This window comes from Ictalurus furcatus, chromosome 28, assembly GCF_023375685.1.
Source record: "Ictalurus furcatus strain D&B chromosome 28, Billie_1.0, whole genome shotgun sequence".
Lineage (NCBI taxonomy): Eukaryota > Metazoa > Chordata > Actinopteri > Siluriformes > Ictaluridae > Ictalurus > Ictalurus furcatus.
In genome coordinates this window covers 17,171,381-17,185,389 of record NC_071282.1, presented here as the reverse complement: position 1 = coordinate 17,185,389, position 14,009 = coordinate 17,171,381, and the positions used below count along the sequence as shown (strand labels likewise).

At 41.9% G+C, this 14,009-nt stretch overlaps 2 protein-coding genes across 3 annotated transcripts; both read right to left on the bottom strand.

The window, feature by feature from the left end:
• Positions 1-395: 395 nt before the first annotated feature.
• Positions 396-8,532, bottom strand: surf4 (surfeit 4). The gene is made up of 7 exons (XM_053618519.1): positions 8,439-8,532; positions 8,286-8,359; positions 4,461-4,647; positions 3,617-3,693; positions 3,470-3,513; positions 2,783-2,969; positions 396-1,678 (listed from the first exon to the last, which is right to left on the bottom strand). Exons 2-7 carry the CDS (start codon positions 8,331-8,333, stop codon positions 1,412-1,414), a joined length of 810 nt encoding a protein of 269 aa, XP_053474494.1. The 5' UTR covers positions 8,334-8,359; positions 8,439-8,532; the 3' UTR covers positions 396-1,411.
• Positions 8,533-9,346: 814 nt separating this feature from the next.
• Positions 9,347-13,327, bottom strand: LOC128603906 (uncharacterized). Of its 2 annotated transcripts, none has more exons than XM_053618672.1 (2): positions 13,077-13,327; positions 9,347-12,708 (listed from the first exon to the last, which is right to left on the bottom strand). In XM_053618672.1, the coding sequence occupies exon 2, from the start codon at positions 12,616-12,618 to the stop codon at positions 10,933-10,935; it is 1,686 nt and encodes a 561-aa protein (XP_053474647.1). In that variant the 5' UTR covers positions 12,619-12,708; positions 13,077-13,327; the 3' UTR covers positions 9,347-10,932. The 2 variants fall into 2 exon arrangements, with proteins under 2 accessions (XP_053474647.1, XP_053474648.1); XM_053618673.1 differs by having other exon boundaries at positions 9,347-12,696.
• Positions 13,328-14,009: the final 682 nt, after the last annotated feature.

Sequence of the window (14,009 nt, the reverse complement as noted above, 5' to 3'; positions counted from 1 at the left end):
AAATTTGATTCATTTTGGAAGTTTTTATTTTTATTGGTTATTTTGGAGTGCTACATTTTTGGTTCGTTTATTTGCTTTAATACTTTTTAATAGTTAATATACACTCATATCTTTATTTAATGTTTACAAGTACAGGACATTATCATGGTACAGGCAGTACTGGGTTTTTTTTAATTGTGTTAATTCGTGTGTTATGTTTTCATTCAGTATCAATTTTAAAAACTATCGGTCGATTCATTGGGTATCGGTTGGTAGGTACCGTCTGACTTAAAATCCAGTATCGGTTGACCCTCCAGTCACTCCAGCGTGAAGAGAGTTTGGAACATAACTTGAGCCTAAAATGAGGTAAAACATGAGTTCTGGAAACACTGTTTATGAACAAAAAGAGACAGATCTAATTTTTTTGCTTTTATTTTTCTCTCCGCCTGAAAACATGAAGAAAAAAAAATCAAAAAAATACATTATAAACTCCGGTAAATCGACATGTTATTTTAACGACAGCAAAAAAAAAACACAGATCAAGATGAAGCTCTGGTGACAGAACAGACCTTCTTCTGACCTATTCCACCTGCGCAGATGTGTAAAATAGTGTTGTTGTTTTTTTTTTATTTGTTTGTTTGTATAATCTGCAAGTCTGCCTACCGTCTGGATCCGAAGCTAAGGTTCAGACAGCACACAGTCCCACTAGTGCGAAAACAGAGCGGTCAGAAGTTTCGCCTTTCTATTCTGTAGGGAGGTTTATACGTGACAAATCCCCGCCCCCAGTCTGAACCACGACCAGCGTTACAGAAGACTCCCGCGCACCCTAAACGCAAGGGCTGTTCGCGTTGACACGTGGCTTGATTCGAGGGTGAAAGAAGCGTCGACAGACGCGCCACGAACGATTCGTGACGCCTTTTCATTAGTCGCATTCGAAAACGTCGTTCGGTTAGAGCGCTAGATTACTGTCGTTTCACAGAGTCTATATGCGGACAGATTCACAGCTATTTCTCAAGTGTTTTAAAAACAAACAACCGTTTAGCAACGCACGTGAGAGGTGAAGCATCCCAACAGGAACACGTTTATAATGCTTTAAAGACAGACAGCATCCTGGTCAGCAGCGACAGAGGGAAAGAAGGAAACATAAACTCAGACAGTTTCTTGTCATTCAGGCTGATTTCTTTTACAGTAGGATATGATCAGGTGACTTTAAAAAAAAAAAAAAAATCATGTTTCTGCCAGTGTGAATTTGTAAAAACAAGTGTGAAAAATGAAAAACAAAACAAAAAAAGGGCAGCTGAAGAAGAAGAAGAAGAGGAGGAGGAGAATGGAGGTGGCGCCGAGTTGTACTGGGTTGTTTTAAGATTTGCGGGTCCTTGTGTCCTGGGCAGTGGATTCGTTTTGTTCCTGTGTGAGGAGACGGAATCTGGTTTTACCACTCTTTTTTCTTCTCGTCCATGGACACGCCCCCGGGACCGAGAGCCACCACTAGCAGCAGGCCGCCGACGACCGACGTGGTCTGGAAGAAATCGTACTTGAGGAAGTCGTGCATGGGCTTGTAGGCAGGCACCGTCCAGAAGGCGTTGAAGTAGACGTTGATGGCCATGAGCCACACCACCAAGGTGAGAGCCGCCAGCTTGGTCTTGAAGCCGATGGCCACCAGGACGATGAGGGCTGTGCCCACCATGTTCTGTAGGATCTGAAAGAGGAAGGGGGACGAGGGGATGGAAAATGAAGGTTACGATACTTAACAAAACGGGAACTGGATGAAATCGTCAGCGTTTCGCTACCAATTAGTGCGTGCAGTGTGTTTACGCCCTGAAACCATGGTCTGTTTTACACAAAGCGGTATTTGATCCTGACTAGCAATTTCCTCATCTATTCGCTGCACCGGCTTTCAGTCGAGTACTCGATATGCTCTGGATCCATCCGTTCATCGTCACCCTATCCAGGATAAAACAGTTACTGGAAGTCAGAACTGAACGCATGAGAACGGTTTAATCCTGTTCGTGTTACTGGGAAGCCCTTTTAACTCCAAACGGAATAAATACTTAGCTAACCAAGAAGTTAGCCAGGCAGAACATTTAATACTCATGTGCATCCTATGTATCGTCCTGTTATTAATAACTACATAAGCTGCACACAAAATGTTGCAGGAATAGGAACTAAACAAATAATAAAAAGATCCAACTTTGTTGTTTTCGCATCGTCCTGATATGTTTTATTCCTTACTTCCTTAATTCCTTATTCCTTGCAGAAACCCTCCGTTATTTCTCCGTTAAGTCCTCCGGCTTAGGATCTCACGCTTGCATAAACGTGACCTTCATTTCTGAGGTAAATTTCACTCAGCTGCTATTGCTAGGAAAATTAGCTTTATGAAAATATAAACATGTGAAGAAAACGGGAACAGATGTGTGTGCATTTTTTTGGCCAAGTGAAAAAAATGCCAAATATCCAATCATATGATTTGCTGAGGCAAAGTCACATGACCTTTTTTGACGCGCGTTGAGGAATTTATTCTGTAAATACGGTTTTTATGTGTATTTTGGAGATTTTATTCACGGCTGGTATTTCCATCCAGCGTTTTTTTTTTTTTTTTATTTTATTTTATGTGATATTCAAAAATTTGCATAAAAATTCATGCATGGAATTCAGGGGAATTCTTCTTCCAGCATGATAAGTACAGATGTTTCGGCTACTTCTTAACTGGCTGTCATCTGAACCCATCATATTCTGTACATTTCCTTTCTCCCCTAAAAGCCCACAGGACTCGACATGGAGTCCGAGGAGTGCGAGGTCTCACCGAGAAGAAGCTGGAGTCGAAGTGCAGCAGGGTCATGAACATGAGAACGAGGAGCACGCGGCCACCCAGCTGCATGTACTGCTTGGGGGAGCTCTCGCCCATCGTAGGCACACCGGCGAACATGCTCTTGCCCTCCGAGCGTGACTCGGCCAAGAGTAGCAGCAGCCCGCCTCCCAGAGCCATGTTCCTGCACACAAACAGTACAGATACGCATCACTGTGTGTGTGTGTGTGTGTGTGTGTGTGTGTACACATTTTCATTTAATTTCTTATGACATTAAAAGCACGCGTTTCAACCACGAGGGCTAAATCCGTGATCTCACATCTCACAGTGCTTAATCTCCATGCGGTGTAAACTCCAGCACGCTACTTCACCGAGTCTCGTCTCCATCTCCCTGTGCTTAGAGTGTATCTAATATAACCGAATACCTAATAAATACACGTTAATCCTTTCCCGAAAGATCGTATTCTAATTTCAGAGACGGCTTTTTTTTTGCCGTTAGTCGACAGAATATGTTCATTAAGTTGTCGTTTTGGTTTGTTTAATGATAAGATTATTCATTTACGGTCCTTCAGAGTCTCGTTAAAAATGCCGACGTGGCCCGGGCTGAATTTGAATTTGACACGCCTGCATTGTAAAGGCTAAAGGACTTTACTCAAAGGGCTCACAACATGACGTAGTGCTCACCTCATCAAAAACTTTAGATCCCATAGGATACTGTAGGCAACAGTCTGAAACAGAGGATACGGAAATGACATCCGATTAAAATCAGAATTAAAATAAATAAATAAATAAATAAATCTGTCGTTAAAGATAAAGGTTTCATTTCGTTACCTGTAGCGCGATAATGCCAAATAATCCAAAGCAAGCATACTGTACAAAATTTCTACTGAGAACAAGGACACAGCCACCTGTAAGAGAAAACGATTCAGGTTAGAAAATTCACACAGCTTTAAAAAAAAAAAAAAAAGGTTGAAGAAACTGTACACAGTATTCACTAGGGCTGGGCGATATATCGATATAATATAAGTATCGTGATAAACGATTGCACGATGCATTTTTCCGAGATATCATTGGTATGGTGATGTATTGTTTACATTTTTAATAACTACTAATTAAATGGTACCAGATGCTGTTGACTTGACTTTTAAAAAAATATATATTTTTTACACTTAATCTTCTGTCTTTGTAAGCATTAACGAAAAGTATTTTCAAACTCACTCACTTTGATGTTTTTTTTTTTGTTTGTTTATTTCACTGCCATTTTGCAAACAGTAACTCAAGTATATATCGTGACACGCACCGTGTATCGTAGAAATATCCTCAAGTATCGTGATATGATATTTTTTGTCACATCGCCCAGCCCTAGATTTTAACTACATTTTCTTGCTAGAACCCGTAGTCCCTGACCCAGTGACCTAGCATGAGGATGTGTTTTTTGTCTCCTGCCTTCTAAAAGCAATAAAAAATAATCATGTTCCAGATATAAAAGTGCAATGTTCCATGCAGGTTATATGATCTGAAGTCGATCGAGTCGAGGTTTTAATGAGTGTGTAAATGCACACACGTTCAGGAGCGGGAGACGAAGGATTTATACAGAGATCCTCTCCTATCCGGCTTGATAAAAGAGGCCCGTTGTCTTAAAGCGTGCTCCCATCAGTAGCTTTCGAAAGCTCACCCAGCTGTCCTAAAAGGTTAAGCAGCACAAAGCAGGTGGCCAGGAAGTAGCCGCAGCTCCAGGTGGCCTCGATGTAGTCTCTCTGCTCGTACCACTGGAACCACATGCGGATGCCGTCCTCCAGGAAGGTGCTGATGAGACACAGGCGCGCCAGGTGAGGCAGGTACTGTTTCGTCACTCTGAGGAACTGCAGAAAACACAGGCACTCGTCTTAGTATTCCCTTATAGTTTCGTCGTTTGCTTCACAAGCTCAAAAGAAAAACACGAAGGAACGCGTACAATAAGCTCTAAAAGACCGACTTTGGCCGCAGGGGTACTTTAAAAGTGCCGTATATCGTTTTTTCAATAAAACTACAGCTGTTCCTCGTTAGTGGTCTCTGGGTATTCTGAGTTTGAGACCCATGGTTTAAAGACTTCTGGTTCAAAAACATCTCGACAGCTTCGTGTTTAATTTTTATAACCCTGAACCTTCAGCGAATAAAGTTACATATACAGTACATCTAAAAATAATAATAATAATAATAATAATAATCTTAAACGAATAAACTAATCTTTTTAACATTTAAAATAAGGTACTAAAATAAATATGAGGAATAAAATCCAATCCATAACGCCCCCCACCCCCACTTTAACTACCCCACATCCCCCCCCCACCCGCCCCTTAAACACCCCCCATTCCACCCCGACCCCCCTTACAGACCGCCATTCCACCCCTCCACCTCCCTTTCAATACCCACCATTCCCCCTCCCCCTCGCATTAAATACCTCTCATTCCCCCTCCCCCTCCCTTTAAATACCCCTCATTCCCCCTCCCCCTCCCTTTAAATACCCCTCATTATCCAGCCACATTTTTAAAGCTGCTGATTTAACCAGTTTGTACACAGCATGCTCATTAAAAGAGCACTCGTGCTATCACTGACGTGTGGGCTGATACAGCCGTCTGCTTCACCGATTGGCCCAGGCATTCTGGGAAGTGCTGATGTGGACCACTGGGTGGGAGGGAATATGTGTGTGTGTGTGTGTGTGTGTGTGTGTGTGTGTGTGTGAGAACTGTGAAGCCAAACAGTGCTTGTGCAAATCGCCTGGGTTTAAGCGAGGAGGAGTGTCATGTCAAGGTTTCTAAAAATGCTCAAGTGCAAAGAGCACAACACAGAGAGAACATCAGGTCATGTACCTCGGGACTTTCGTTACAGACTAGAAAATGAAATCCGTGTGACACACGAGAGAGACGAGGACCAACGTGTCACGAGTTACCCCAGGGTTGCTTGTCTGTTGTTTACAGTGGTGCTAAGAACACAAAATGGAGGCCAAATTGATCTTAATCGATCTTTACAGAGACATATCAATCACTGGGTGCGTCTCAATCAGCTCCCTAGGTGGTGAATCTGAGTACACGAGTTCGGGCGCTGGTAAGGACCCTGGCTCGCTACATATCGGGACACTGATGACTCGATTTCCGTAAAACGTCACGACTGGCATTTACCGCCATCTTTCTAAGCCGAGACGTACGGTACCGTTTGTCACACGCTGACCTTGAAATCTGAGCTTCCAAGATCCCAATTTTAGGATGGAGGTTATTTCCGGAACATCTTAGCACTGTACCGGTTACTTTCTTTCTACTGTCTGACAATTCTACAGACATTTTGCTGTATCTTTGGGGAAAATCCAAATCAGTTCAACACCACTCCAGTCCATAACTTGTTACACCAACACAGCAAAGAGACAGAGAGAGAGAGAGAGAGAGATAGAGAAAGAGAGAGAGAGAAAACACACTACAAAGAGTCTTTTATAAACGACTGTGAAGAACCCTGTGAGGCCGGGATGTGATAAGACACCATTGAGCAACAGCTGGCAGATAATGGTGAACTTTGTCATGCGGTATCAGTCGTAAAAGTCGTGTATAAAGCAATAGTAAGCTATAATTTAGATACATGTGTGACACCTGACACAGGCAGCTGTTTCACTAGATGACAGGTTCCCAACCTTGGTCCTGGAGAACCTCTTGTCTTGAACATTGGAGTGTTTCCCTGTTCTAAAGAACCTAATTCATCTAATCAGCTCATTAATTGGATCAGGTGTGTCAGAACACGCTGGAGATAAGCCCTATTCAGACGGGATTAAATGTACATGGGGTGCTGGGGTCATTTCCGATTTTACAGCTGCTCCTGTAGTGATTTTATTTCCAGCCCGATCGGTCATGTCAGTGTTTTTCTCCGTCCTCACAATAACCGCAAACCCAATACATAATAATAATACTCGTATACTTTGTGATTATTGTATTTTCAAATTGTTGCTGGAACCGTGGTTCACCCCAAAACTGTCCAGTCTTCTCTACTCCAGTTTTATTATTATTATTATTATTATTATTATACACTTTTATCTAGCTTGTTCCACGGTATTAGATTATACCTTAACGCACCGCTGTGTTCCTAAAGTTCATTTAGCATCCGACATCATCAGGTCAAGGGTTCACGATCACAGAAACAAACACACAATCAATCAAACTCCGCAACATTCGGAGGAGCTTGCAATTTTTCAAAAATGGTCGCAGATCTGAGCCAAGACGCGTCACATGACGCCATCACGACGCAGATTCGGCCCTGTTCTATCCACGTGCGTCGATCGAGTACGGCTAAAAGGTCTCGTTTACCAACAAACATCACCGTGAAAGACGATTTCGTGCGATCGTGAATTCGCGTAGTTTTCCACAAAAAAAAAAAACAACCATAAAATACTCCCCGAATTGCATCACAAATTTTGAAAAAAGCCGCCCGCAAAATCGAGCATATTTGGCCACGACAACCACAAAAAAAATCCTGTAAGACTGATTACTGGCTAAAATATAAATTATGAAAATAAATATAATCCAATATCACACTACTCTTACTGATGGATAATCCTCAGTGGTGTATAAAGACAACAACCATGAGTTGGTAAAACGTGCGGTGCTCACGCAAACTCCACCCTCTTCGAAATAAATAAATAAATAAATAAATAAATAAATAAATTTCCAACCATTTTTCCTTCAACCAAGACATGGTTGGAAAAAAGAAATAGTTGAAAAAAATATACATATAAACTCAGAACTGCTCCTGTAAAACAATACACGCCCCTGGAGGCGGGACCTACGCGCTCTAGGAAGCATTTCATTGGACGAAGACAACGCTAGTACAGGATGAGTCATCACAGAAGTGCTAATCGATAAAAATATAAATCTTCAAAACTGTTTTCCAAGATATATACGGTCATTCCGGTGTCCAGAAGACTGAAGGACAGCTTCGAAAGACCTCTGCTGATAGAAACGTTACCTAAACCTATAACTTTATGAAAACCTCTGCACTGTTGTGATCAATGTTTGGAAAGAATTCCCTTCCACAACATAAGTTAGTAGTTTACTGTCAGTTTACAGCTTCCGGTATGTTATCACAGGTTAGTAAAAGTGGCTAAGCTTACCCATATCACCCATTACTGCAAGCCACAAACAAATCAACCAAAATCTGAACATGTCCAGTTCTAAAGTTAGCCAACTAGCACTAGCTAGCTCGTACATGTCTGTCCTCATGTCGTGCAAAAAAGTTGCGCAGAAACGAAACTGTGATTCGTATCATTTCACTTCACTTCACTTCACTTCACTTCACTTAGCATGTCAATATTTTACGCTAGCACCAATCTCCTCCCATTCAATTCTCCTGCAACTTAACTTGCTAACTAGCCTAGCCAGCTAAGCTAAGCTAAGCAAAGCAAAGCAGCCCTAATATAAGCTACTTTAAGGGGGAGTGAATAAATAAAGAACAAACCAAACATTTGGTTTCCGTTATTCGGTACCTGATCCGCGACATCCTCCGCCGTGCTCATGATATCCTCCTGCCCCATGGCTTGTCAGTTCCGTGAACACACCGCTGTTAGAATTAAAAATCTGTTATGTTTGTTTCCCTCCTTCTTATTTTAGACAGAGTTATATATATGTATATATATTACCCCCCCGCCTGCACGTCAACACTAGGCCGCCGCCGTCCCACAATCCCGCGCGCGCCGCTACGATACGACGCGATAAGCCCCCCTCGCGCTGCGAGTCGCGCGGACCCGCTGTGTCTGCCACGTAGACCGAGGAGGTCTGCGAGCGCGCGCGTCTCCTCACCGTACACCACACACAGACACTATAGTGCACACATAGTATTAGCACATATTATTTGCATACAGTAAATAGTGTATGTGGTATATATATATATATATATATATATATATATATATATATATATATATATATATGTATGTATTCTACACTGTACACACACACACTTAGTTCTTAGTGTTTTCTTAAGATGTTCTTTAAAAAGATCTTTAGTTCTTAGCCTATCCCAAAAGACTCTGGGCACAATAAGGGGGACACCCTGGACAGGGTACCAACCCATAGCAGGGCACAATCACTCTCACTCACACACACACACACACCCATTCACACACTACTTTGATTTACAGATGCCAATCAGCCTACAACTCATGTCTTTGGACTGGAGGAGGAAACCCCCGAAGCATGGGGAGAACATGCAAGCTTCGTGCACACGGGGCGGAGATGGGAATCGAACCCCCAACCCTGGAAGCCACGCATCATCTGGGTATTTTTGGCATAAATTAAATATTCACTTATACTGTATGAGTAGTGTGTACTGATGCTATGTATGCTATTTTGAACACAACCATTCACTTATATGTACAGTGTGTGAGTTATAATAATCCTCCTCCTCCTCCTCCTCCTCCTCCTCCTCCTCATCATCATAAGGATCATAATAATAGTAGTAGTGCAGTCTACGTGGTTTAAAAAATTCCCTCCCATGATTTCTGTAAACAGCGTTGAAACTGTTAATCACATCACTGAACTCCAGAAGGACTGGCACAACCCAGAAATACAATTTATTCAACACGTTGAAGCATATTTACATGAACGTGAGTAAGAGTATTGACTAAGATGAAGATACAGGAAGGCTCACTGAATTACCAGGGCATACAGAAGAAAAAATATGAACAAAATTTAATGCAGGGACAACTTTAACACCTAGTAGGGGCAGTGGTGGCTTGGTGGTTAAGGCTCTGGGGTACTGATGGGAGGGGTTGGGGTTCAAGTCGCAGCACTGCCAAGCTGCCACTGTTGGGCCCTTGAGCAAGGCCCTTAACCCTCTCTGCTCCAGGGGGCGCTGTATCATGGCTGACCCTGCACTCTGACCCCAGCTTCCTTATATTAAGATAAATCATATCAGGTCTTTTTCCACCTTTATTGTGATATATTTGGCACAAAACCTGCAGGCCTCCATTAAACAGCTGAAGATGAAGAAAAATTTCACCTCCAGTACAATAACAAAGAAATCGCTTCAGAAGAAGATCAAGTTTTGGAATGCCCCAATCAGAGTCCAGGCCAAAATTCTATCCAAATTCTATTCTGTTCCTGTGGAATAATTTGAAGAGGGCTGTACACAGGAACGCCCCACGCAATTTGATAAATCTGAAGCTTTTTTTTTTTTTGGAATAAAATTGCCAAATCAAGTTGTGATAACCTGGTAGATTCTTACCCAAAAAGACTGAGTGTTGCATTACAAGCAAAAGGTGCTTCAACAAATGATTAGTTAAGGGATGTGCAGACTTATACAACCAGGTTAATGTAAGTCGTCCCGTCCACCTGGTTCTATTTTTGTTTTTCATGTTGTTGGTTACTACAGCCCTGTCCAAAAGTCTTAGCCACCCTATTTAAAAAAAAAAAAAAAAAAATTTAGTACAAACTTTTTAGTTATAGATTTTTTTAATTTTATGACTTCTACACTTTATCGGGTCGGTACAAAAACATTTTAGATTCCCAAACATTAGTTATCCAGCACAAAATTAAATGTGACTGAAAAATGTTTGTATGTCAGTAAAGAAAGCAGGACATTAAGTAGTAAGAGACACCTTTCACAATGTGAAAAAACACAATGAAGGCTGCTGGGTTTCGCTGCAAAAATAAGAAGCGAGTGCGACGGTCAAAGTCCCCAGAAGAACCGTGTCTGGTTCTGCAAGATGCTCAAAAACACTTACAGCTCAGTTCCTTATAAAACTGCACTAATTGTACTGGAGACTACTATTTTTATTTTTTTGCCGCACCAAATAGTGACTTTGTTTCATTTCCTACTGTTTACTGACATGTACAAACATTTCATTTCATTATTTTGAAGGCATCTTTGCATGTTTTAACAGGGGTGTGTAGACTTTTTATATACAATAATGGAGCTACACCTTTAAAAGAAAAAGGGAAAGAAAAAAAAAAGGAATTAAGCCAATAGAGACAAGCACCAATTTCTTAACCGTTGCGCAAAGGCTACATAAAATGGATGACATATTATAAAATTGGGATAAATTGGGAGACTTCAAAAAGTACACATTAAACGCAAAAGTAGTCACCGAGCACGCTGCTCATAAACAACAGAAACGGATCATTTTCAAGCTTCTATTTTCGAGTCTCGACGGCAAACGGAAGATCTGCAAACGTAGCTTTTAGCGAATCTGTGTAGTTGGTATTGGCCATCGATATCTGTCGTTTAACGGCCACAGATGCTGCCATGATCCTTCCAGAAAGTTCTGCCTGGTGTGAGGAGAGCTGAAAAGTGAACTCTCCGATGAGCTTAAGCTCACTTAGAACATCTGTGAGTGTTTGAGAAGTCGGGTTTTCGGAAATCTCTGCCAAAAGGCCCTTCTGGTAATCCGACAAGTAACGCAAATAGTTAGCCGTCTTTGCTAGCATGCCGGCGGTTTGATACGAGTTTTCTGCAAGCGCGTCAGTGAACCTCCAGTGTCCAGGAGGGACGGGCTGTTCTCTGTTTCTTGTAGGCATGACGGCTTGGAAGATGGCCGACATCAGCTTGTTGACTTCGGGCATATGATCATAAGGTGGAGCCTGGCTTTCGTGAAGCTTGTACAACTCAGAGAACACTGGCCTGAAGGGTTGTGAGCTCGCTGGGTTGGACCACGTACTTTGGACCAAGTCCTCAAATTCTGGCACCATAATTGGATGTAGTGAGTCGTTTTGGGATTGGGGAAAATCGATACCCAAGCGTTTGGCTGCGCGTACTATGAGATTCTGCAGCTCTTCAGACGTGAGAACCTCTTGCATTGAACTGACTCGCAGCGGTAAACTGGAATTTAAAGCATGCGAGATATCTACTGGCCCGTCTTCTTGTTTTACCGCATTCAAAAGGGGAACAGATCCAGAAGAGGTACCTGTCTGTTGTCCCTGATCCACTTGGGATGTGGTGAACACGTTGGAGGTTTCTGCTGAATTTGGAACATCGGTTGAACTCCTCTTCTCCAAGACGTCGAGCCTTCTTTCCATCACGCTCCACTGTACCTGCATGGCTCTCTGTTGGGCTTCCAGTTTCTGCTGCACCATCATAAGCAGCTGGTCACTCTGCCTGTTGATGTTTGCATAATTCCTCTTTCCCCGTCGTGCCCTCTTCTCCCTAACAGATTCGCAGGAGGATTCGGAGCTCCAGGACGTGTGCGAGGAGGAACGCGAGGAGGGGGAGTGTTTCCGTCTCCGTCCACAGCCCCTGCTCGAGTGCTTCATGCAGCATGGGTGACACCTAGACGAACGGCGTCTCTTGTGTGAGGTCGAAGGCATCGATGTAGGCGCTGCAGACGGAGCCGAGTCTAGCTTATGCTGCAAGCCTACACGTGATACGTATGCACCATTTACCGTTGCAGCGTTTGGGTCAGGTACGTCCAAAGACGGCGAGAGAAGGGTGAACATGACCGGTGCAGTGGAGAAAGACGGCGCAGGAGCAGCATTTTCAGTCTGTGATACAGTAGGTGTAGCAGACACCACTTTCACAGATTTAGCACCTTTAACCGTAGCAGACGACACCACCGGTTCAAATTTAGGCTGAATTCCGGTCTGAGACGCCTCATTTTTCCGTTGCTGGGCCTCCTGATAGATCACCTCCTGCACCTTGGTGAGACGCTTGATACAAGTACTCCAGTCCATCTTGGCACAGTGCGGACATTTTCCATACTCCAGGATGGCCTCTTTGGCGTGTTGGATTCCCAGGCAGATTAAACACTTTTCGTGCGTGTCTTTGGACTGGATTTTATAGTTGCGGCAAGAACACCAGGTAAATTTCACCATCGAACTTGCCATGGTGGACAGGAAAGCTTGGAACAGACAGACTGTAGGACCTTAGGGAAAGATCCAGTTGCTTGTGCATGAAATGATTTCCTAAAAAAAAAACTAAAAAAACACACACACACACACACACACACACACACACACACACACACACAGGTGCATTTTAATCAAATATAGCATATACAGTAAGGCTGCAGAATGTGATATAACATTAACCTTGTGATAATTTGTTTATTTCTTTTTCTACCTCCATTACACTGTTAAATAATACATTGTTGTAGCCGTTTGTAGTTTTTCCACAGTATTACAAACGAATACATCATTTCTCCGTTTAATTTAATTTGACCTCCTTGGGATTAACCAGAATAATATATAAAATAATCATCAAAAAAAAACCTCGTCAGTTTATTCTGACACACAATATTTGTAACACGGATTAATTTAAGAGATAAATCGAAGCTCGACCTTACCATAAACAATGGGAAGATGTGCGTAAGTAAACGCTGCTTCTGCAACCCGAAGGTAAACACTGAACAGCGCGTCGCCTTTCAGTGACGTCGAATGACGGCGACGGACAGTCAGTGACGTCGAATGACGGCGACGGACAGTCAGTGACAGACTGAATCCAAATATACGCGACATAATCGATTACATAATCTAATCGGGATTCCCCTTAATCCCCCCCATAAAACGTATGAAAAAGCATAAACACAGATTGTACTTTCTTTAATAAGTAACCAGTTCATAAATTCCAAAATCTTTGAACTTTTCTGACTGCAAATATCGATGAGCATTTTAGTTTATTACACAAACGTGTTGTGTGGTCAATAATTCACACACACACGATTAATCTTACAGTAATAATGACATTTTTATATCCCTAAATGTACATTTTAAGGCAAGATATCACATTACATTGGCTCAAAGGTAAAAGCACAGCTATAAAGATCTGTAGTTTATTTAATAGAAATACGTCAGCTTGTTTTTGAGATATAATAATAATAATAATAATAATAATAATAATAATAATAATAATAATAATAATCTCTATACAGGGTTATGTAACTCCCTCTGTTGAGGTTTTTGCTGGTTTTGTGCCACACATAATTCATGAACGTTGTTCATTGGTCTTGATACTCAAGAAAGCATAAGAGTAATGTTACTATATATTATAGATGTAGTCATATTGCATTTATATTTAAATTATATTTACATGCCAGTCATTTGAAAGTGCCCCCCCCCCCATTTAAAAAAAACTTCTCTACTAGTGTCCACCCAGTGGATCTCAGCCAATAATAAGTTCCTCTTTAATCTTGTTTTCAAGCAGCTGGAGTCTGTCCTGAAGAAATAAATACTATATAAATACTACATAATTAATATATTCTTCGGTCCTAAATTGTGAT

What these genes read in the sequence shown, in the direction of transcription:
- LOC128603906 (XM_053618672.1), bottom strand. Translation starts at nt 12,618, where the DNA reads ATGGCAAGTTCGATGGTGAAATTTACCTGGTGTTCTTGCCGCAACTAT.
- surf4 (XM_053618519.1), bottom strand. Translation starts at nt 8,333, where the DNA reads ATGGGGCAGGAGGATATCATGAGCACGGCGGAGGATGTCGCGGATCAG. An exon ending in CGGAGGATGTCGCGGATCAG is followed by an intron (nt 4,648 to 8,285) that starts GTACCGAATAAC and finishes TGTTTTCTGCAG; the next exon opens with TTCCTCAGAGTGACGAAACA. An exon ending in TAACCTTTTAGGACAGCTGG is followed by an intron (nt 3,694 to 4,460) that starts GTGAGCTTTCGA and finishes TTTCTCTTACAG; the next exon opens with GTGGCTGTGTCCTTGTTCTC.